Source organism: Muntiacus reevesi, chromosome 1 (assembly GCF_963930625.1).
Source record: "Muntiacus reevesi chromosome 1, mMunRee1.1, whole genome shotgun sequence".
In the NCBI taxonomy this organism is placed as follows: Eukaryota; Metazoa; Chordata; class Mammalia; order Artiodactyla; family Cervidae; genus Muntiacus; species Muntiacus reevesi.
Window position 1 is genome coordinate 156,432,706 of NC_089249.1, and position 24,631 is coordinate 156,457,336.

Below are 24,631 nucleotides of genomic sequence, written 5' to 3' on the forward strand. Positions count from 1 at the left end.
TTTTCTCATGCTGGCTTTGAAAACTATATCGTGAAATTCAAATAGGAAAACGAAAAACCATTATTATTCTTTATAATTGGAGACGCCACTAGCACAAGTTGTCACGGCCACTCTGGAACTCAGGGCTCTTGAGTCCACCTCCCTGCCCTGCACACTGTCCTATTAATACAGCTATTCTCTTCCTCCTCTGGCTTTGGGCCCATAGTTTGACGTCACAGACGAACTGCCCCGCCCACCCCGCCTCTTCGGCAGCCCCGCCTCCTCGTGCGGCCCCGCCCCTCCCGGCGTTCGTCAAGCCCTGCCCCCAGGCGCTCGTACTTGAGAGGCGGCTCCGGCGCGTACCCGCCGGGCTTCTCTTCCGGCCCCGCCCCTCCCGGCTGCTATGACAACGAGTCCGCGCCCCGCGCACCGCTGCTGCTCGGGCGGGACCCAGGCTGGACCGCGGGCCCCGGCCTGGGGGCCACAGCCGTCACCGCCGCCGCCACCTCGTCTCCTCCCCGTTCCCGCCCCGCCCTGCGTCTCCTCGCCTCCCTCGGGTCCGCGGCCGGGGTCTGTCCCCGCCGCCCCAACCCCGCCCGGATGCCGAAGGTGAAGGCGCTGCAATGCGCCCTGGCGCTGGAGATCCGCTCTGTGAGTACTGGTCGCGCCCCCACCGCCGCCGCCCGGGTGTCGTGAGCCTCGGGAATTTACTCGGGACGCCGCCTCCGTTCACTTCCGAGAACCCCGGTTCACCTAGAAACTTCCTCCACGCTCCGAGTCATCCCTATGGAGACCTGGCCCGGTGTCACTTGGGTCTTCCTCAGCCTCAAAAATCACGAATGCCCTCCTGCTCCAGCCACACAGAAGTCTGATCCCCACCCCTCAGCTCCCCTAACTTCCTCTCAGCTTCCAGTTCGAGTTTCTTCAAATCCTGTCTAAACCACTTTTGAAAGTCCTGCTCTCCGCGCGCTTTACTTTCCAATGGATTGGGGTAGGGGTAGGGGTTTCTTTTAAAAATTCCTTTTCTCTGCTCCTGTTCTTTTCTTGAGAGATTATTACTGACCTGAGTTCTCTCCAGTCTTAGGGGGCGGGGACTGGGGGATGGATTTCTTCTCAAATCAGTGATGGTGGGTTCCTTCGGACTGGTTAGCAAGCTTTGATTAGTGAAGGGGCCTTTCCTCTCAAATCTCCAAAGTAGAATCCCCACACTCCACAACCGAAGTGTGTCATCATTGCGCGCAGCAGCTTGCCATCTCCCACCGCCCCCCCCCCCCGCGCCCCGCCTCCCCAGGGCCACCCCTCAGAAACCATTTCAGGTTCCTGCAGTCCCCAAACTCTCCCAATGTTGAGAGGAATCCCCCATCCTTCCCTTCACTCCAAGAAAGGCACCAACTTTAAGAGGAAACTACTCATTCTCAACTTGCTGGAGACGACCCGCAACCCTATGGAAGAAATGCCAAAGAAGGAGGGTCCTGTCCCCGACCTTGCTGTAGAAATTCAGCTGAGGCAGAGAACTCCCGTGTCCTTCCTCAGGGAGGGCCCTGGACGTCTCCAAGCTCTGAACAAACACCATCCCTCTAAATAATCTCATAGGACCTTCCAAGCGGTTTTGATCTCCTTCCCCCTCATTCTTTACAGAACCCTCCATTACCCTCTTAAGACGAAAGCCCCAGTTTCTCTCTTCTAGAGGAAATCCACCCGAAAGTCTTTCCATACCTCTGTTTTAGACCTGTAAGCAGTTTGGAAACACAATTCCTCCTCCTTCAGTCCTTTTTTTTTTTTTTTTTTCTGTTTCTTTAAGTCCTTTTATTTCTCAGTTCTTTCATCTCCCAGCAAAACGTGTGTGTGTGTATGGGTGTATGGGTGTGTGTTTTAATACTTCACATAGCCAGTAACTCCCCTGGGTACTGCACCGAGTAGCCCTCCCCACTTCCTTCCTGCACACCCTGCAGTCAAGGCTCCCCCGCCTGCAACCTCTCCGAAAGCCTCCCCTGCTTCCCTGTCTGTCCTTCCTCACATTACAGTGAGGCCAGTGAGGCACAGCCCCTGAAACCTCCAGGGAAATCACAAGACTGTTTTAGGTCTTTTGCTGGGTCTTAAAGAAAGAAAGGCTGGCTAGGGCAGAGTGTGAGGCAGGAGTGGAGAACAGAGTTTCTGGTTCTCTTGTTTTATGTTTAAAGCTGCAGAGATTTTACTCCCTGCAATGTCAGAAACTCTGTAGTTTTAGTTTCAGATGCTTTTTTAATCCCACAGCTGCCAGAGTTTGGCAGCCTTTTTGTAAAGGAGGATTCATTTGGCAAAAGAATACACAAAGCTTCCTGAACCGCTTGGCAGTTAGTAAAACTCGGGAGTTAGCCTCTCTAGGCTGTTACTGGCTGCTTCCTCCTCTGCTGACCAATGGAGTTTAGCGGCCTGCCGAGAGCAGTTGCCTGTTGCATCCCTTCCTTGGCCAATCCAGTCTTGCTTAGAGGAAGTATCAGTGCTTTGTGGTAACGACTACTGCCTGAAGGGGTTGGAGAGAGAAAAGTTATTTCACTAGCCTTTCTCTCCAGTATTATCAGAGGGAAAGTGAATGACTATACAGTGGAACTTTGGTGTTCATCGTGGCTTAAGAAATTATGCGTGTGGAAACATTCCTGGTTTTTTTCAGCAAACATTTGAATCAAGAATTTTACAGTTCTAAGAAATCTTTTCATTGGATTATTATTCTTACTTTTTTTTTTTTTTACAGATGAGAAAATAGCATGACTATTTTTAGGGGCAGATCTGCAGTAAGAGGCTGATTTCTGACCAGCAAAAGCCCCATTAAATTACTCTGATACTCAGAAGGAGCAAAAATAAATAAAAATAAAAACTTAATAATCATATAGGTTAAACAAGCTCGATTTGGCTTTGACTGAATAGAGGAGTTATATGAGCAAAGATACTTTTAATGTCTTTTCAATTTCATTTTTTTTTCAATTTAATTCAATTCTTTACATTTATGGTGTAAAAGTCAAAACTGTATAAAATGATACATCCCGAGAAGTCTCACTTCCAGCCCTATTCAAACATATTTTCCATCTATTTTCACCTGCTATAAGAAACCATTTTGACTGATTCTTCTAGTATTTCCTTTTGTAATATAATCTCAATAGATACACACAGTACACTGCCCCTTCCCATATATATTTTTTATTTTCCTTCCTTTCCTTCATGATAGATAGCATACTACATAAGCTACTCTGCACTTTGCTTTTATACTTTCCATAATGTATCCTGAAGATCACTCAAGATCTAAAAAAGTTGGCTTTTTTTTCCCCCTCAATTTTTTATTGACATTTTTCAAACATAGAGTTGTTGAGAGAATAGTACAATGAATAACTATATCTCATGACCTGTGTTCATTAGTTTGATATATCTGTACATTTGTATATGTGTAATAATTTTTTTTTGCTAAAATATGACAGAATTGTTGCCTTGAGACTCCTGAATGCTTTAGTATATGTGTTCTAAAAATAAGGATGTTGTTCTACATAACCTCAATACTATTATCACACCTATGATAATTATTGATGCTTTCTTAGTATCTAGTTCATTTTCAGGTTTTCCTCGTTGTCACAGAAATGACTTGTATAGTTTGCTTTTCCAAACCAGGATCCAGTCAAAGTTTACATGTTGCATTTGGTTGTTAGATCATTTTAGTTCATTTTAATATAAAGCAGTTCTACTTTTTCATTTCCACAATGTCTTTTCTTTTGTGGATTTAGATAAATTCATACACTGTATACAACCATTATTCAGATCAAGGTTTAGAACTCTTGCAGCACCCCAGTAAATTCCCTTGTTTCTCCTTTTAAGCCCTGCACAAAGGGAACACTTACTCTGATTTCTGTCACTCACTACTGATTAGTTTGCCAGTACTTGAGCTTCATATTAAATGAGCTATATAGTGTAAAATATTTTCTGTGGGCTTCTCTTGCTCATTGTATTTTTAAGACCCATCCATGTTGCTGTGCTTATCAGTAGTTATTCCTTTATACTGTGTAGTAGCTATTATATGGTTATATGGTTATATATGGTATAACCATATATATGGTTATATATGTCATATATATATATGGTTCACACCAGATTTCTGTCATATGGTTCACACCAGATTTTGTTGTACACCACAACATGTTTATGCCTTCTCTTTATTGTTGATTATTTGGGTTGTTACCAGCTTGTGACTGTCTTGGATAAAGCTACTATGCACATTCATTCCTGAAAAAGTCTTTTTATGCACATTATGTTAAGGAGACCAGACTCGGATACAGAACATCCCATGTTATTGTCCGATTTTTTTTCCCATTGTGGTGACATTTAATTTGCTCTTCTAAACTGGAAATTAGGTGTTTAAATTCTACTTGCTTATTGAAAATGTGGCACTTCATTTTCTTCTCCCTTTTCCATGTTTATTTTTTGTTGCAGTCTTGTATTTGTGGCAATCTCATCTTTGATACTATGATAATATGAAAGCAAAAATGAGTAAACATGAAAGGTTTTGGTGTATAACACAATATTTTGAGTTGCTCAACAGAACCAAGATTTGAGAGAAAATACATTGCTGGGAAAGAAAGTGTGACTTTTCTCAAGGAACCTTGGGAAAATGATATAATATGCCAAGTAACTCAGTTTTAAAGAGCAGCCAAAAATTATATTTCCTATCACTTACACTTTTGATATTTGAAACAAATGTGATATAAAAAAGTATATTTGCTGCTGCTTCTCTCTACCTTCTTCTTATTCAGTAGTGCAATTTCCATGAGATTTTTTTTTTTAGGAATATAGGCAGAAGAAATTGGAGGTATAAGAGTAAAGCCCAATGCCTGGGCAGTAAAACCAGCCAATTTGCTTTACCTGAATAGTGTCAGTTTGGGATTAGTCAGTATTTTATAATTCCCATTTTTTTTCTCTATATTTCCCTCACCTTGTTACCTCACTCAAATTATTGCTGGCATTGAAGCAAAGAAATCTAGGTCCTTTTCTATCACTATTCATCTGATCATCTGTGATGGTTATCTGGTTTCCTTACTCAATTACGCTGCAGTTGGTATTTCCCTGGAATACAGACTTTTTAAAACTTTGCCTATAAATTACTTCAGACTTACAGAAAAAGAAAAGCTAAATATTGTAATCTTTCCCCACCCTGATTTAATAAAAGTCCATTTAACATTTCCTGAAGATTTTTGTTTTTAAGAAAATGTTACAGATCTAGTTTAAGGCCCTTTGCCACCTCTTTCTGAGTCCAGTTTTCCTCCCTCCCTTCCTAGAGGTAACATAATCACTGTCCTGAAGTTGGACTGTATTCTTTTCATTCAGGTTTTTTATGTTTGCTACATATTTATGTATGCCTACATAATCTGTATACTATTGCTCTGTTTTAAAATCTTACACAAATGGTATATAATACTGTAGGTTGTTGTTCAGTCACCAAGTCGTGTCCGACTCTTTGCAACCCCATAGACTGCAGGAAATACTGTAGGTGTTTATCTGTTTTCCCTGTTTATCTGTTTCCCTGTAAATCTGTTTTCCCACTTCACTGTTTCGAAACTTTGTCGCCAAGTGTTGATTCTTGCAAATCTAGTTCATTTCCTTAATTGTTACATTTTGTTGTTGTTATTGTTGTTTAGTTGCTAAGTCACCCCTGACATTTTTATGATTCCATGAACTGTAGCCCATCAGGCTCCTCTCTCCATGAGATTTCCCAGGCAAGAATACTAGAGTAGGTCGCCACTTCCTTCTCCAGGGGATCTTTTCAACCCAGGGATAGAATCCGCATCTCCTGCATTGGCAGGCAGATTCTTTACCACTGAACTACCTAGGAAGCCCGGTTGTTGCATAATGCTGTATGTTTGCATGAGAGATTTAATTCTTCTTCCCCTATTGATGGATTTTAACTGCCAGTGTTCCTCTTTTTGAATATTACAAATAGCATTGTAGTGAGAATATTCATACATATCTTGGTGTCCATGAATCTGTTGTTCTCAAGGGCTGGTACTGTGCCCTAGGGAGCATTTGTTGGGCTACCTTTGTTTGCCATAGTGGTTGCGGTGTGTGTGTGGGGGGGGGTTCTATTGATATTGTCTGGTATTCTGCATGACTTGAATGTTCCCTTGAATATATATCTATACATATACATGAAAGCCTGTTTATAATTATTAGAGATTAAGAATCTAACTCTGTTTTATGTATAAACACAGACCTTTTGTGTGTGTGTGTGTGTGGAAAAGTTTTAAGTACAGTGATTTTTCCAGTGATGCAGTTACCATGTAAAGTGAGGAAAGAGTATACTTTGTTTTGTTTGGAACTCTGTTAAGAGTTTACTTTTTCAGAAAATCATGGCATCACTGGCAGCTTTGCTTGTAGTAGGTGACACCTACTATTCAGCATTTGAAACTGACCAGTTCATGTTGATTCTGTGAATAGGTGCAAAGAGTGTATCTTCAAGCCTAGTCCTGTCTCGGGATTTACACATAGAAATATGTAATTATAGAGTATTTTTGTATTTTTTTCAGTTTTGGCATTGGTTTATTTTTTCAGTTACAATTATAGGTAAACTGCAAAATTTGTAAAAGCAGGATTTGGGATCTTAGAGACACCCAGTGCTCTAGGGTGTAGATTTAGAAATGAAACTATTGGAGTCTTAGGGAATTGTGTTAGTTTCCTAGGGCTTCTATGACAAATCACCATATAACTTGTTGGTTATATGTAATGTAAATTTCAAAGATCTTCCAGTTGAAGCTAATTTTTTCACTTTGTTGTTGCTTTTTTAGTAATGCCTTCTGTTTTCAGTTTCTTTGTTCTTTTTGTTGTTGTTGTTTGTTGCTGATAAAGAATGCTACTGAGTCCTTAACTTTTTATGGAACTATAGCATATATTTAGAAAGTGTACATATACGAAGTGTATAATTACCACCCAGATGGATAGTTAGAATATTATCATATTATACATAGCAATATATATGTTTAAACTGTACAGTATGTTGATTTATGTTTATAAATTGCAAAATGATTGTTACCAAAATGTTAGCTACTATCGCCATCCTGTCACATAGTTGCCATTCTTTTTTGAGTTGAGAACAGGTAAGATTTACTTTCTTAGCAATATTCAAGTATATAGTACAGTATTATTAATTATAGTGACCACACTGTTTACATTAGATACTTGTTAATCTTATAACTAGAAGTTTACACCCTTTGACCACTTATCTCCCCATTTCCCCCACCTCCTCAACCCTTGGAGAACACCACTCAACTCTCTGTTTCTCTGAGTTGATCTTTTTAGATTTCACATATAAATGATATCTTACAGTGTTTGTTTTTTTCTGTTTCATTTAGCATAATGCCTTCAAGGTCCATCCAGTTTGTCACAAATGACAGGATTTCATTTTTTCTGTTGGCTGAATAGTGTTGCTACGTATATATCCCATGTTCTTTGTCCAATCATTCAGTTATCCATTGACAGACGCTTAGGTTACCTTCTTATCTTGGGTGTTGTGAGTAATGCTGTTGTGAACATGAGAGTACAGATACGAGATCTTGATTTCAGTTCCTTTGGGTATACATCCAAAATTAGGATTGCTGGATCATATATGGTCATTCTATTTCGGGTTATTTGAAGAACCTCCGTACTGTTTTCCATAGTGTCTATGCACAATTTTCATTCCCACAAGCAGTGTCTTTATGATTCCCTTTTCTTTAGATCCTCACCAACACTGGTTATATCATGTCTTCTTCATGATAGTTCCTCTGATATGTGTGAAGTGGTATCTAATTGTAGTTTTGATTTGCATTTCCCTGATGATTTGTGATGTTGAGCATCTTTTCATGTACCTGTTGGCTGTTTAATCCCTTATGATTATACAGTCAGTCAGTTCAGTCACTGAGTCGTGTCCAATTCTTTGTGACCCTATGGACTGCTGCACGCCAAGCTTCCCTGTCTATCTCCAATTCCTGGAGCTTACTCAAACTCATGTCCATTGAGTCAGTGATCCCATCCAACCATCTCATCCTCTGTTGTCCCCTTCTCTTCCCACCTTCAATCGTTCCCAGCATCAGGGTCTTTTTCAATGAGTCAGTTCTTCACATCAGGTGGCCAAAATATTGAAGTTTCAACTATAGCATCCGTCCTTCCAATGAATATTCAGGACTGATTTCCTTTCGGATGGAGTGGTTAGATCTCCTTGCAGTCCAAGGAACTCTCAAGAGTCTTCCCCAACACCACAATTCAAAAGCATCAGTTCTTAGGTGCTCAGCTTTCTTTATAGTCCAACTCTCACATCCATACATGACTACTGGAAAAACAATAGCTTTGACTAGATGGACCTTTGTTGCCAAAGTAATGTCTCTGTTTTTTAATATGCTGTCTAGGTTGGTCATAGGTTTTCTTCCAAGGAGTAAGCGTCTTTTAACTTCATGGCTGCAGTTGCCATCTGCAGTGATTTTTGGAGCCGAAGAAAATAAAGTCTGTCACTGTTTCCATTGTTTCCCCATCTATTTGCTGTGAAGTGATGGGACTGGATGACATGATCTTAGTTTTCTGAATGTTGAGCTTTAACCCAACTTTTTTACTCTCCTCTTTCACTTTCATCAAGAGGCTCTTTAGTTCTTCTTTGCTTTCTTCAATAAGGTTGGTGTCATCCACATACTTGAGGTTATTGGTATTTCTCCCAGCAATATTGATTCCAGCTTGTGCTTCATCCAGCCTGACATTTCCCATTATGTACTCTGCATAGAAGTTAAACAAGCAGGGTGACAGTATATAGCCTTGACGTACCCCTTGCTCAATTTGGAAGCAGTGTGTTGTTCCATGTCCAGTTCTAACTGTTGCTTCTTGACCTGCATACAGATTTCTCAGGAGGCAGGGAAGGTGGTCTGGTATTCTCCTCTCCTGAAGAATTTTCCACAGTTTGTTGTGAACCACACAATCAAAGGCTTTGGCGTAGTCAATAAAGCAGAAGTAGGTGTTTTTCTGGAACTCTCTTGCTTTCCTGATGATCCAGTAGATGTTGGCAATTTGATCTCTGGTTCCTCTGCCTTTCCTAATCCAGCTTGAACATCTGGAAGCTCTCGGTTCTTGTAATGTTGAAGCCTGGCTTGGAGAATTTTGAGCATTACTTTGCTATCATGTGCGATGAGTGCAGTTGTGCAGTAGTTTGACCATTCTTTGGCATTGCCTTTCTTTGGGATTGGAATGAAAACTGGCCTAATCCAGTCCTGTGGCCACTGCTGAGTTTTCCAAATTTGCTGGCATATTGAGTGCAGCACTTTCACAGCATCATCTTTTAGGATTTGAAATATGAAATAGCTCAACTGGAATTCCATCACCTCCACTAGCTTTTTTCATAGTGATGATTCCTAAGGCCCACTTGACTTCACATTCCAGGACATCTGGCTCTAGGTGAGTGATCACACCATTGTGATTATCTGGGCTGTGAAGATCTTTTTTGTACAGTTCTTCTGTGTATTCTTGCCACCTTTTCTTAATATCTTCTGCTTCTGTTAGGTCCATGCCATTTCTGTCCTTTATTGTGCCCATCTTTGCATGAAAATTTCCCTTGGTATCACTAATTTTCTTGAAGAGATCTCTAGTCTTTCCCATTATATTTTTTTCTCTATTTATTTGTCACTTCCATTGTATAATCTTAAGGGATTTGATTTAGGTCATACCTGAATGGTCTAGTGGTTTTCCCTACTTTCTTCAATTTAAGTCTAAATTTAGCTTTAAGGAGTTCATGATCTGAGTCACAGTCAGCTCCCAGACTTGTTTTTGCTGACTGTGTAAAGTTTTTCCACTTTTGACTGCAAAGAATATAGTCAGTCTGATTTCGCTGTTGACCATCTGGCGATGTCCATGTGTAGAGTCTTCTCCTTTGTTGTTGGAAGAGGGTGTTTGCAACGACCAGTGTGTTGTCTTGGTAAAGCTCTGTTAGTCTTTGCCCTGCTTCATTCTGTACTCCAAGGCCAAATTTGCCTGTCATTCCAGGTGTTTCTTGACTTCTGTTTTAGCATTCCAGTTCCCTATATAATGAAAAGGACATCTTTTTCAGGGTGTTAGTTCTAGAAGGTCTTGTAGGTCTTCATAGAACCATTCAGCTTCAGCTTCTTCAGAATTACTCGTCAGGGCATAGACTTGAATTACTGTGATATTGAATGGTTTGCCTTGAAAATGAACAGAGGTCATTCTGTAATTTTTGAGATTGCATCCAAGTACTGTGTTTCAGACTCTTTTGTTGACTATGATGGCTACTCCATTTCTTCTGAGGGATTCTTGGCCACAGTAGTAGATATAGTGGTCATCTGAGTTAAATTCACCCATTCCAGTCCATTTTAGTTCACTGATTCCTAAGATGTTGACGTTCACGCTTGCCATCTCCTGTTTGAGTACTTCCAATTTCCCTTGATTCGTGTAACTAACATTGCAGGTTGTTATGAAATATTGCTCTTTCCAGCATCAGACTTTACTTCCACCAGCAGTCACATCCACAGCTGGGTGTTGTTTTTACTCTGTCTCTGTCTCTTCATTGTTTCTGGAGTTATTTCTCCACCAATCTCCAGGAGCATATTGGGCACCTACTGACCTAGGGAGTTCATCTTTCAGTGTCCTATCTTTTTGCCTTTTCATACTGTTCATGGGATTCTCGAGGCAAGAATACTGAAGAGGTTTGCCATTCCCTTCTCCAGTGGACTACGTTTTGTCAGAACTCTCCACCAAGAACCGTCTGTCTTGGGTGTCCCTACATGGCATGGCTCATAGTTCTCAACATGGCAGAGTAGAAGGACGTGCACTCATCTTCTCCTGTGAGAACTCCACAATTACAACTCACTGCTGAACAACTATCGACAGGAGAATGTTGGATCCCACCAAAAAAAGTTAGCTCACATCCAAGGGCAAAGGAGAACCATCCAGGAGGATGGTAGGAGGGGCAAAATCATGTTTAGAATCAAACCCCACCAGAGACGCTTGGAGGGTTCAAACAAATGTTGTGCGCAGGACCCAAAGACCCCGCAGAGACTGAGCCAGAACTGTGTTCGAGTGTCTCCTGCAGAGGTATGGGTCAGCAGGGGCTCTGGGTGCAGTAGACCTGGGTGTGGCATAAGCCCCCTTGGAGGAGGTAGCCATTAACCCACCATGAAGCCGCCAGAACTTGCACAGGACTAAGGAAATAGACTTTGGGAGGGCACAAACAGAACCTTGTGCCCACCAGGACCCAAGAGATGGAACAGTGACCCCACGAGAGACTGACCCAGACTTGCCCGTGAGTGTCCAGGAGACTCTGGCAGAGGCGTGGGTTGGCGGTAACTTGCTGCAGGGTTGGGGGCATGCAGCAGTGTGTGCATGGGACCTTTTGAAGTGGGTTGCCATTATCTTCATTACCTCCACCATAGTTTGGCCTCAGGTGAAACAATACAGAGGGAACACCGCCCTGTCCATCAACAGAAAATTGGATTAAAGATTTACTGAGCATGGCCCTGCCCATCAGAACAAGACCCAGTTTCCCCCTCAGTCAGTCTGTCCCATCAAGAAGCTTCTATAAGCCTCTTATCCTTCTCCATCAGAGGGCAGGCAGAGTGAAAACCACAGTCAGAGAAAACTAACCAATCTGATTGCATGGACCAGCAGCCTTGTCTAACTCAATGATTATACAGTGGAAGTGACAAATAGATTCACAGGATTAGATCTGATAGGGTACCTGGAGAAATAGGGACAGTGGTTCATGACATTGTACAGGAGGCAGTGATCAAGACTATTCCCAGGAAAAAGAAATGCAAAAAGGCAAAATGGTTGTCTAAGGAGGCCTTACAAATAGCTTAGAAAAGAAGAGAAGCTAAAGGCAAAGGAGAAGAGGAAAGATATGCCCATCTGAATGCAGAGTTCCAAAGAGTAGTAAGGAGAGATAAGAAAGCCTTCCTCAGTGATCAAGGCAAATAGAGGAAAACAATAGAATGGGAAAGACTAGAGATCTCCTCAAAAAAATTAAGAGATACCAAGGGAATATTTCATGCAAAGATGGACACAGTAAAGGACAGAATTGGTATAGACCTATCAGATGCAGATGATGTTAAGAAGAGGTCCAAGAATACACTAAACAACTATACAAAAAAGATCTTAATGACCCAAATAACCACAGTGGTGTGATCACTCACCTAGAGCCAGACATCCTGAAATGCAAAGTCAAGTAGACCTTAGGAACCATCACTACCAACAAAACTAGTGGAGGTGAGGGAATTCCAGTTGAGTTATTTAAAATCCTAAAAGATGATGCTGTGAAAGTGCTGTACTTAGTATGCCAGCAAATTTGTGAAACTCAGCAGTGGCCACAGGACTGGAAAAGGTCAGTTTTCATTCCCATCCCAAAGAAAGACAATCCCCAAGAATGCTTAAACTACTGCACAGCTGCGCTCATCTCACACAAATAGTAAAGTAATGCTCCAAATTCTCCAAGCCTGGCTTCAATAGTACATGAACTGCGAAGCTGAATTTAGAAAAGACAGGGGAACCAGAGATCAAATTGCCAACACCCACTGGATCATAGAAAAAGCAAGAGAGTTCCAGAAAAGACATCTACTTCTGCTTTATTGACTACACCAAAGCCTTTGTCTATGTGAGTCACAACAAACTGTGGAAAGTTCTTCAAGAGAGGGAAATAACCAGATCACCTTACCTGCCTCCTGGGAAATCTGTATGCAGGTCAAGAAGCAACAGTTAGAACTGGACATGAGTAATGGACTGGTTCCAAATTGGGAAAGGAGTAGTACATCAAGGCTGTATATTGTCACCCTGCTTTTTTAACTTATATGCAGAGTACGTCATGTGAAATGCCAGGCTGATTGAAGTAGAAGCTGGAATCAAGATTACAGGGAGAAATATCTGTAACTTTAGATATGCAGATGACACCACCTTTATGGCAGAAAGCAAATAAGACCTAAAGAGTTTCTTGATGAAAGTGAAAAAGGAGAGTGAAAAAGTTGGCTTAAAACTCAACATTCAGAAAACTAAGATCATGACATCTGGTCCCATCTCTTCATGGCAAATAGATGGGGAAACAATGAAAACAGTGAGATACTTTATTTTCTTGGGCTCCAAAATCACTGCAGATGGTGACTACATCATGAAATTAAAGGACACTTGCTCCTTGGTAGAAAAGCTATGACCAACCTAGACAGCATATTAAAACGCAGAGACATTACTTTGGCGAAAAAGGTCCGTCTAGTCAAAGCTGTGGTTTTTTTCAGTATCATGTATAGGTGTGAAAGTTGGACTGTAAAGAAAGCTGAGCCCTGAAGAATTGATGCTTTTGAAGTGTGGTGTTGGAGAAGACTCTTGCAAGTCCCTTGGACTGCAAGGAAATCAAACCAGTCCATTCTGAAGGAAATCAATCATGGATATTCATTGGAAGGACTGATGATGAAGCTGAAGCTCTAATACTTTGGCCACTTGATGCGAAGAACTGACTCATTTGAAAAGACTCTGATGCTGGGAAAGATTGAAGGTAGGAGGAGAAGGGGATGAGAATGTTGGATGGCATCACTGACTCGATGGACATGAGTTTCAGTAAGGTCCAGGAGTTGATGATGGTAGGGAAGCCTGACGTGCTGCAGTCCATGGGGTCGCAAAGAGTTGGACACCACTGAGACCGAGTGAATCGAAGTGAACTTCGAAAACTGTTCCTTTTCTCTGTGTCCATTCTGTTGTTGATGACATTTTCATTTTTTTTCCAATTTTGTAATATTAGAAATTGTGCTCCGATGAACATTTCTGTATATGTCCTTGCATATTTTGAATTCTGCAACATTGCTGAAATCTCATATAAATTATTTGGATTTTCTATGTGGAAAATCATGTTTACAGATAAAGTCAGTTTTGACTTCTGTACAATCTTTTTTCTTTTTCTTACTTGTGTCTTGACTAGTACAGTTTTAAGTAGTGGGAATAACAGTACATATACTTGTCATTTTATTTAAGTTATGGTGAAGTCACCAGTATTAGATAGAATCTTACAAAAATGCTGTCAGTGGGCTAGTTTTTTACTTTAAAAAACAATGACAATTTCATATATTTCAACCTAATATAATATTGGATGTAGGATTTTCATTTATTAAGTTAAGAAAGTTCTCTTCTATTCCTAATTTTTTTTTTTTTTTTTTTTTTTGCCACATTGTTTGGTCTATGTGATGTGGAATCTTAGTTCCCTACCAGTGATTGAACCAGGGACCTTGGAAGTGAGAGTGCAGAGTCCTAACCACTGGACTACCACAGAATTCCCCATAATTTTTAAAATATTCTGAGCTCGAATTATACTGAATGGTTTTCCCTAAGCCTAATGTTGTGTTGCTCAGTTGCTCAGTTGTGTCCGACTCTTTGTGACCCCATGGATTGTAGCCCACCAGGCTCCTCTGTCCATGGGATTTTTTTACGGCAAAAATATTGGAATGGTTTGCGCTTTCCTCCTCCAGGAAAATATTGAATATTTTATAATTTTTATAAAATTTATTGTATACTATTTACTTTGGCTTATGAGCTATTTTAAGAGTTTGTTTAAATTTCAAGATATAGAATTTATATGTGTCTTTTTCTTCCTCCCCTTCCCTCTTCCTCCACTCCCCACGCATGCACACACACATATACATGCATTCTGTCTTTTATTGTGGTATTATTTTTTTTTAAATCACTCATTTATTTAATTGTTTCTAGCTATGCTGGTCTTCATTGTTAGGCGCAGTCTTTCTCTAGTTGTGGTGAGTGGGAGTTACTCTCAGTTGTGGTGCATAGGCTTCTCATTTTAGTGGCTTCTCTTGTTGCAGATGACTTCAGTAGTTGCCGCATACAGGCTCTAGAGCCCTGGCTCAGTAGTTGTGGCTCGTGGGTTTAGTTGCCCTGCACCACGTGGGATTTTCCCAGACCAGGAAGTGAACCTGTGTCCCCTGCCTTGGGAGGCAGATTCTTAACCACTGGACCACTGGCGAAGCCCTAATGTGTTTTAATTTAATTGCATTGGGCGTATTGAATGAAATTTGGGTAATACTGATTGTTTTTGTTGCAATTTTCAATGTATTGTTATCCAATTATTATGTATATATTTATAAATAATCCAATTATTGCAAATGTTGCAAATTCACTTGAAAATGATATATTGATTTATTTGTTGGATGTAGGGTTCTATCTGCCATTACCAGATCGTTAATTTTCTGTGAAATATCTTCAAGTCTATATTAAATTTTTTGTCTGCATATAACCTGTACCAGACTGTAATGGAGGTAATAAAATCTTCAGTCTTGATATTAAAATCTTCACTATGATAATGTATTTTCACTTTATCCTTGATACATTCTAGTACACTATGATGTATAGAATTATATATTCATTTCTATTCTGTTTTGCACTGGGTTTGTACTTTCCATCTGAGAATTTGTGGTTTCTGCTGTTCTGGGACATTCTTAGCTTTTATATATAGCTTTCAATATTGTTTTTATGCTGTTATCTCTTTTCTGCGGACAGTACAATTAGACATATATTAGAACTTTTATATTTTCTTTCTTAAGTACTTTTTGGTATAATATTTATTTTTGTATCCTCTTGTTTTGAGATAATTCTGTAGTGTTATTTTCTTATTAACTTAAAATTTTAAATCTTCTCTAGAGATTTTTAACTTCATTGACTACATATTCTAGGATTTCTCATTTAGTGTCTCTTTTTAAACATATGCCAGATAATTACATTTTTCCTATTTTGATTTCATAATTTTTATTTTTTATGGAATTTTCTCCCCTTATTAGATGAAAGATTTTAAATACTTAACATTATTTTCAGGTTGTGTAAATTTCTTTAATTTTCTTTCATATTCTTTCAGTAATGTTTGTAGTTTTCAGACTACATGTCTTACACATATTTTGTTAAATTTGTACCTAAGCAGTACATGCCTTAGATTTTAATGATATTATAAATGGTGTTAAATTTTCTAAAATATTGTTTCTAATGTATAGAAATAAAGTTGATTTTTTGCATATTGAATCTATATCCTTTTATGATTATTGATACTTGTTCTATGACTCATATCATCTGTCTGGATTCATGTTTTCATGTGTACTTCCATTGTTGTATAGAGTATTATGTAAATGTCAGTTAGGTCAAATTACTTGAATACTGTTGTCTATGCCTTCTATACCCTTTATGATTTTTTCTTATTATATCGGTTACTGGGAAGTGTCAAAATTCAGTTTATAATTTTTTGCATCATTACTGTGACATTGTGTTATTAGGTACATACAATTTAATTTTCTGTATCTTTTCATAAATCAAATTTTTAATTGATATGAAGTGTTCCACTTTAACCTTGGTAATCTTTCTCTGAAGTATACTTTATATTATATTAAAATGGCTACTCTAGCTTTCTTATGATTAGTGAATGTATGGTATATCTTTTTTTATAATTTTAGTTTAACCCTGAATCTTTTAAAAATTTGAGAAATAATTCACACATCATAAAATCCACCCTTTTAAAGTATACAGTTCAGCAAATTTTTATATATTCACGAAGTTGTGTAATGATCACTACTAGTTACAGAACATTTTCATTACCCCATAAAGAAATTTCATAATTTCATCTCCCTCTCCCCCAACCCCTGGCTACCACTAATCTAATTCCTAGATCTATGGATTTGCCTATAATGAACATTTTTATAAGTGGAGTTATATAATATGTGGACTTCTGTGTCTGACTTCTTTCACTTAGCATAATGTTTTTAAGATTCATCCATGTCATAGTATGTATCAATATACTCTAAGTGCTTTATTCCTTTTTATGGCCAAATCATATTCTGTTGTATGGATATACCACATTTAGCTTATCCACATTTTGCTTATCCATCAATTGGTTGACATTTGGGTTGTATCCACATTTTGGCTATTACAAATAATGCTATTATACTCTTGTACATGTTATTTTGTGGATGTATGTTTTCATTACTCCTAGGTGTACACCTAGCAAGTTGCTGGTCCTTGTGGTAACTGTTTACTTTTCTTGAGGAACTTCACAAATTTTACTATAGTGACTACACCATTTTACTTTTCCATCAGCACAGTATGAGGGTTCCAGTTTTTTGACACCCTGCCTGACACTTGTTTTGTCCATCTTTTTATTTATAGCCATCCTAGTGAGTATGAAGAGAAATCTCACTGTGATTTTGATTTATATTTCCTTAGTGACTAATGATGTTGAACATGTTTTCATGTGCTTTTTGGCCATTTGTTCATCTTCTTTAGAGAGATGCCTGTTGGTTTTTCCATCATGTATTTAATTTCCATCATGTTAAGTACATATATCTTTATGTTGTTGTATCTTCTTAAAGTTTAATATTGCCTATGTTTTTACTTGTTATGTCATTTATAATGCATAGGTTATTTTTTTCCACTCTTTTACTTATCAACCCATGTGTGTCTTTGAATTTAAAGCAAGTCTCTTGTTTTCAACACATGGTTGGATTATAATTTTTTTTAAACGAATTTTGTAAACATGTATGTTTTGGCTGTGCTAGGTCTTCTCTGCTATACGAGCCTTTCTCTAGTTGAGGCGAGCGGGAGCGTCTCTCTAGTTTGGGTACGTGGCGTTTCGTTGCAGCCGCTTCCCTTGTTGCAGAGACGGGCTCCAGCGTGTGCAGCTTCAGGAGCTGCCGCATGTGGGCGCCGTGGCTGTGGCTCCCGGGCTCTGGGGCACAGGCTCTGCCCTGCGGTGCGTGCGCTTAGCTGTTCCGTGGCCCGCGGGGTCTGCTCGGACCGGGGCTCCAGCCCACGTCTCCTGCGTTGGCAGGTGGGTTCTTTACCAGTGAGCCCCCAGGGGAACCTGGACTATAGTTTTTAGTCCATCTTGCTAAACTCTACCTTTTGATGAGAGTGTTTAGTCAGTTTACCTTTAATGCAAGATAAGGTAGGATTTACCTTTGTCATTTTGCTATTTGTTTTCTGTCTTTTCTGTATTAATGCCTTCTTTGTTTCTCTCTTTCTGCATTAGGGACTTCTTTAGTGTCAACTATTATCTAGTGTGCCATTTTAATTCCCTTGTTTCTATTACTGTATTTTTTGAGCTATTTTCCTAGTGGTTGTTCTGGGGTTCACAGTTAATATTTTAATTTTTAACAATATAGTATGGATTAATACCAATTTAATTTGAATAACGCATAAAACCTTTGCTTTTATTTAGTTTGTTCCCTCTCCTCTTCTTTATAATTTTATTATCATGCAGATAACATGTTTATACATACATGCTCCTCAACATAATTTAGTAATTGTTGCTTTATTCAATTTTATTTTAAATAAGAATGGATAAATGAGAGAAAAATACAAGCATATTGTCTTAGGTTTACCCGTGTAGTTCCCTTACTGTGTTTAGTTTTTCCTGTACATTTTAGCTGCTGCCCTTTCATTTTAATTTGAAGGATTCTCTTTAGTAATTCTTGTAGGAAAGTTCTCATGATAAATTATCTTTTTGTTTAAGAAAAGCCTTAATTTTCCATCCTTTGTGAAGGAGAATATCCTGGATATTGAACTAGCGAATGTCTTCTTTTAGTACTTTGAATACGTCATTCCACCTTCTTCTACTTCATGTTTCTGATGAGAAATCAGTTGTTATTACAATTGAGGTTTTCTAGTACCTACTGAAACATTTTCCCTTTGCTTCTTTCAAGATTCTTCATCTTTGTCTTTGAAAAATTCTGATTATGATGTGTGTGATTTGGAGTTATTGGAGTTTGTTGGATTGAATATATAGATTGTTTTTCTTTAAATTTCAGAAGTTTTCATCCATTAGTTCAGCTACTGTTTTTTCTGGCCACTTGTCCTCTATTTTAGGGGGTCCCATTATATCTATGTTACTGTGCCCTTATGGTTTCCTACAGGTCTCAGAGACTGTTCATTTTTCTTTTCTCTTTCTGTACCTCAGGCTGGATAATCTCAATTGACTACTTTTCAGGTTCATATATTCTTTCTTCTGCCAGCTTGTATCTGCTCTTGAGATTCTCTAGTGAATTTTTCATTTATTATGTACTTTTCAACTCTAAAATTTCTATTTTTTAAAGTAATTTCTATCTATCTATTGATATGCCTTATTTGATGAGACATAATTGATGACAAACTAAAGCACTTCTTGACAGTGAAATGGGAGAGTGAAAAAGCTAGCTTGAAACTCAACATTCAAAAAACTAAGATCATACCATCCAGTCCCATCACTTTATGGCAAATAGAAGGAAAAAAAGTAAAAGCAGTGACAGATTTTGTTTTCTTGGGCTCCAAGATCACTGTGGATGGTGACTGTAGCCATGAAGCTAAAATATGCTTGCTCCTTGGGAGAAAAGCTGTGACAAAACTAGACAGCACATTAAAAAGCAGAGACATTGCTTTGCTGCCAAAGGTCAGTATAGTCAAAGCTCTGTTTTTTCCAGTAGTCATGTACAGATGTGGAATTGGACCATAAAGAAGGCTGGGCACCAAAGACTTGATGATTTTGAGTTGTGATGCTGGAGAGGAATCTTGAAGTCCCTTGGACTGCAAGGAGATCAGACCAGTCAATCCTAAATGAAATCAACCCAGAATATCCTGATGCTGAAGCTGAAGCTCCAGTCCTTTGGCCACCTGATGCGAGGAGCTGACTCATTGGAAAAGACTCTGATGCTGGGAAAGATTGAAGGCAGGAGGAGAAGGGATCAGCAGAGGATGAGATGATTAGATCACATCATCAACTCAGCAGACATGAATTTGAGCTAATTCCAGGAGATAGTGGAGGACAGAGAAGCCTGGTATGCTACAGTCCATGATGTTGCAAAGAGGTGGACATGACTTAGGAACTGAACAACAAAAACAAAGGCAATAATTATCCATATGATTGTTTTAAGTCAACCAGTTTGCTATTTATTTTCTACTTGTTCCATAGGATTGTCTTTAAACCTTCTTTTAATGCCTTCTTTTTGGAATGTTCCATGGTATTCCTTTAAAGAATGGTAGAATTTGTAGAATTGTAGATAAGAAAAAATGTCATGTCTTCTTATCATATATAACAAATTGGGAAAACACTCAGCAGTTTTCGGTGAGGACAATTAGAGCTGTACTGCCCAGTATAAACTAGTTGCACTAAGTAAGTGATAAATTATAAAGTGATAAATTATCACTAGTGATAATTATGTAATAAATTAACTTTATAATAATTTTATTTAATTCAGTATATCAAAGTATTATCCTTTCAACATGTAGTTAATATAAAAGTTGTTAATGAGATATTTTACACGATTTTTGGTAAAAATTCCTTAAAATATTTTAGAACAAGTCTTCAGAAATCTTCAAAATCTTGTGTTTTATACTAACTATCCATCTCAATTTGGAGCAGTCATATCTGTAAGCATAACAGATATGTAGAAGGACTCTACAGGTTTGGTTTAAATGAGGAGTAGAAAATGAAGCTTTCAGACAGAGTGAAATTTCTGAGGACCTTGATTGATTTTATTAATCAGTAGTGAATTATTAGGACAAAAGTAGAAAATAGAATAAGAGGTAGATAGACTCAAAGTAACTGGCATAGAAAATAATCTAAGCTGCTGTATACAAAGGGACATGAAGTGACTCATTTATTGTGTGACTTTAAGTAGTAAAATGCCTTGTCTTTATTGGGTGTCTGTTGTTTCCCTACATAAAAAATTTGAAGCTTTACTAGATTATTTCTAAGATGCTTCTTAATACTGAGAGTCTGAGTATTTGGATACATTGATGAGGAAATTAGAATTTCAGTTCTCAAGAGTTTATAGTCAAGTTAAAGAGATGAGGTGTACCTATTTGATGGACGTGTGGGGAGACAATAATTAGGGCCTTAAAAGAACTGTAAAATGCTATGAGAAACTAAGACTTATTTACTTGAATATGATACATTCACAACAAATGTTTGAATTAAAATGAATTCAGTAGTGATAATTGGCCAATCAAGAGAAGTTTTGTGTATTGAGATGTCAGTTAATGAAAGCCTTGGGAGATAGAAGTAGGTGAGGAGGAGATGGAATGGAGTAGTAATCCAGATAATGAAAAAATGTGTGGCAAGAAATCCATGTGTGTTCAGGAAACAATAATACATGTACTTTGTAGTTTTAGGAGATATTGAGTAATACAGGTATGTGATAAATTGGATTCAACTCTTAGTCCTCTGTATTCTACTAAGGATAGTTGATCACTGGCCATGAAATATGGCAGAAACTGGAAAGACTTTGTTGTGTATGTTTCAGAAACCCTACATCGTTGTGTCAGTCCTGAGAATAGTTAAGTACAGTTTTATATTTAAAAAATATTTCCCTGGGCTGGAAACTTTACAGTTCACTTGCTTTGAAAGTTTGCCATATTTCTTTTGATGAGGGTGTGTATGGGCTGCAGCTTAGGGCACTGCAGGTCAGATCTGTGCTTTGTTTTGGTATTTTTTGTCCCCTAGTATAGTGCTTTATTTCTGCTGAATCTTTATCCTTTGTGATTAAATGATGCTGAATAAGTTTATGTCAGCATTCTACATAAAGTGGGAGCCTAAGGCTAGCTGTTTAAAACTATTAGTGTCTGTCCCAAGAGCTAGTATGTAGAGCTTCAAATGTCGCACAAGTAACCAAGTGGAAAATCATAGATTTCTCAGAGGGATGGAAGTTATAAAGGCATTTCATTTAACTCTGTAAACACTAGAATCTCTCTCTTTTTTTAACCTGTGCATATTTTTATTAACTTAGCAGATTAGTGATTTTATGTAATGTTTGATAAGTTATTTTAATATGATAGTTTTGGGAATTCATGAAGCAGTCACATTCATCTCTCTATTTCTTTCAGGTAACTTGCCCAGGAGTGGTGCTGAAAGACAAGGAGGACATCTATCTTAGCATCTGTGTGTTTGGCCAATACAAAAAGACACAATGTGTCCCAGCCAATTTTCCATTGGTCTTCAATGCCAGAATGGTGTTTGAAAAGGTGAGTTCAAATATTCTATCAAATGTTAACAAATAAAAAAATTAAAGTGGTTCCAAAATTTGAATATGTACTTTAATTGAAAAGATTTATAACTTAAATCTGGAAGCTTGAAAATAAATATTCCTTATATTACACACTGAATCAGTTACCTCTTTTGCTTGATGGATCAGTTTACTTCTAAAATTGTCTTAGTGGTCTTTATGTAAAAAATAGCACCTTGAATTATAAATACGTATCTTCATAAGAGAGAGAGAGAAAGGGGAGATTTTAATAGGTAAGAATAAGTCATGTTTTACTTATGGCTGTCTTGTACTTTTTTCTATAGATCTCTTTTCTTTTTTTCCCTTGAATCTGATGCTTTTGATTAATTATTACCAATTGTATTCCTTACCTTTCTTTCCTTGCCTAGTTCCCTCCTTCCCTTTCTTCTCTTCCTCCTTACTTCCTTTCTTATTTTCTTTTCTCTTCTCCATGAATAAATACAGAGTACCTGCTCTGTTCCATGCACTGTTCTAAGCACTGAATAAACAAGACAAACATTTTCCCCTCTTGGAGCTTTCCTTATAATAGGAAAAACAAACAGTAATCAAGTAAATGCATGAGTAATACACTTTTAGATAGTAAGTGTCATGAACTGTGGTGTTGTAGAAGACTCTTGAGAGTCCCTTGGACCACAAGGAGATCCAACCAGTCCATCCTAAAGGAAATCAGTCCTGAATATTCATTGGAAGGATTGATGCTGAGGCTGAAACTCCAATACTTTGGCCACCTGATGTGAAGAACAGACTCATTTGAAAAGATCCTGATGCTGGGAAAGATTGAAGGCGGGAGGAGAGGGGGATGACAGAGGATGAGATGGTTGAATCACTGACTCAATGGACATGAGTTTGAGTAAACTCCGGGAGTTGGTGATGGACAGGGAGGCATGGTGTGCTGCAGTCCATGGGGTAGCAAAGAGTTGGACACGACTGAGCAACTGAACTGAACTGAGCTGTCATGAAGAGAATAAAGGGAGGGTAAGGGGACAGAGGGATTAAGAGGATTGTTTGTTTTAAAGGTGTTGGTCAGAGAAGGCAGTAACATTGAAATTGAGTCTGAATTATGAGGTAGTATTTAGATGTCTAGGATAAAAGCATTCTAAGCAGAGGAACAGCAAATAAAAAGGTGTCTTCTTGGGAATAAGCTTAATGAGAAGGAGGAACAGCAAGAAAGCAAATATGACCATGATAACAAAGAGAAGACTGCTAGTAGATGAAATTGGAGAGGGAAGCAGAGCCAGCTGTAATTTTTATTTGTTGGTAAAATCTTGCATGGTGATCATGGGAAACAGAGAAGTGACAATTCTCATTAATGTCAAAAGTTTCTTTGTTTGGGAAAGGATTATTCTGGCAATGAGAAGGAAAGCATAAAGACTATCTCATGTATGTCTTCCTTTTACTTTTTCTTCTCCATCCTGTTTCTCTCTGCCTTCTCTCACCATAGGTGTTCCCTGAAGCAGTGGACCCTGGAGATGTGGTTGCACAGCTTGAATGTAAGTTTTTAACTTTTAATTCCTGATTTGGAGAGATTTTAGAATTATGCTCTTTAATCCTGAGATAGATAAAAGTCAAAGAGGGTCTAATAAGAGCTTGACAAATCTCAAGGTGAGGCCTTTTTTTTTTTAACTTTTTTTAGAATTTCAGAATATACCTGGAAGTAATAATAAAAAAAAATACATGTGCTGCAGAGACAGGGAATTTTTCCTTTTTCTGGATTTGATTTGAAAATAACAAAAAGAGTTATTTGAACATCTTATTGACTAAGATGTTATGAGTCGTTAATGATGTAAGGATTGTGATTCATGTAAAGTGGGATTCTGCCCTGCAAACAAAAATTTGTCTTTAACCTCATTGTGTTGCAAGTCAAGAGAGTAAATAATAGAAGATTGAAGTAATAGTAGCTTAAAATATATATTTGCTTTTGTGTTTTTATTGTACACAGTATGTAAATAAATTGTTTGAAAGTGACATTTTCAAGGTTGTGGTTAGCAGTAAATTCCTCAAAGTACTAGGAATCAGCTATAAAAAGATCCAGTTATTTGTGAGAACATCAATGCAAAGTATATTGGGGAGAAGTTATTCAAGCTCTGAATATGAAGTAAAAAGCTCTGTTACTTATCTTTGTAATCAGAAACGGATCAGGAATTACCAGATTGGTCTAATGTATAACTGTGGCTCAGAACGCCAATGATATTGAGTCTCATCAGTGTCAGCTATCCCTTCCATACGGTTTGCACCCCATTGGGAGTCTGGCAACATAGAAACGTGCAACTCGGCACCACGCTAGAATCTGGACATACAAGTACAAATAGGGCTGGTTGATTTCTACCCCCAGAAATCCTTCTCCAGGGGTTCTTCCCTACACGGGGATCAAACCCAGGTCTCCTACATTGCAAGCAGATTCTTTACCATTTGAGCCACCAGGTGCTAGTGGGTAAATGGCTTCTAATTTTTTGAATGTCTTGTTCAGTATCTGGGAAACTGTATATCTTAGAAAATATGAAGATAATTATTTCTCTCATCATTCTGAAATTTTGTTAAACATAGTTATTTTTCTCTTTGATTTGAAATTTAGGAACTCTAAGAGTACTTGATGATTTATCTGGAATCTTTCTTGC

General features: G+C 38.4%; 1 protein-coding gene across 3 annotated transcripts in view; it reads left to right on the forward strand.

Moving 5' to 3' along the window:
• The first annotated feature begins 369 nt into the window (after nt 1-369).
• Nucleotides 370-24,631, forward strand: part of SPATA6 (spermatogenesis associated 6) — a 155,502-nt gene continuing 131,240 nt past the window's right edge. For all 3 annotated transcript variants that reach the window (XM_065913427.1, XM_065913428.1, XM_065913429.1), the window contains exons 1-3: nt 370-630; nt 21,838-21,975; nt 23,458-23,506. In XM_065913427.1, coding sequence (XP_065769499.1) covers nt 580-630; nt 21,838-21,975; nt 23,458-23,506 — 238 coding nt within the window. In that variant the 5' untranslated portion in view covers nt 370-579. The remainder of the gene's footprint in view (nt 631-21,837; nt 21,976-23,457; nt 23,507-24,631) is intronic.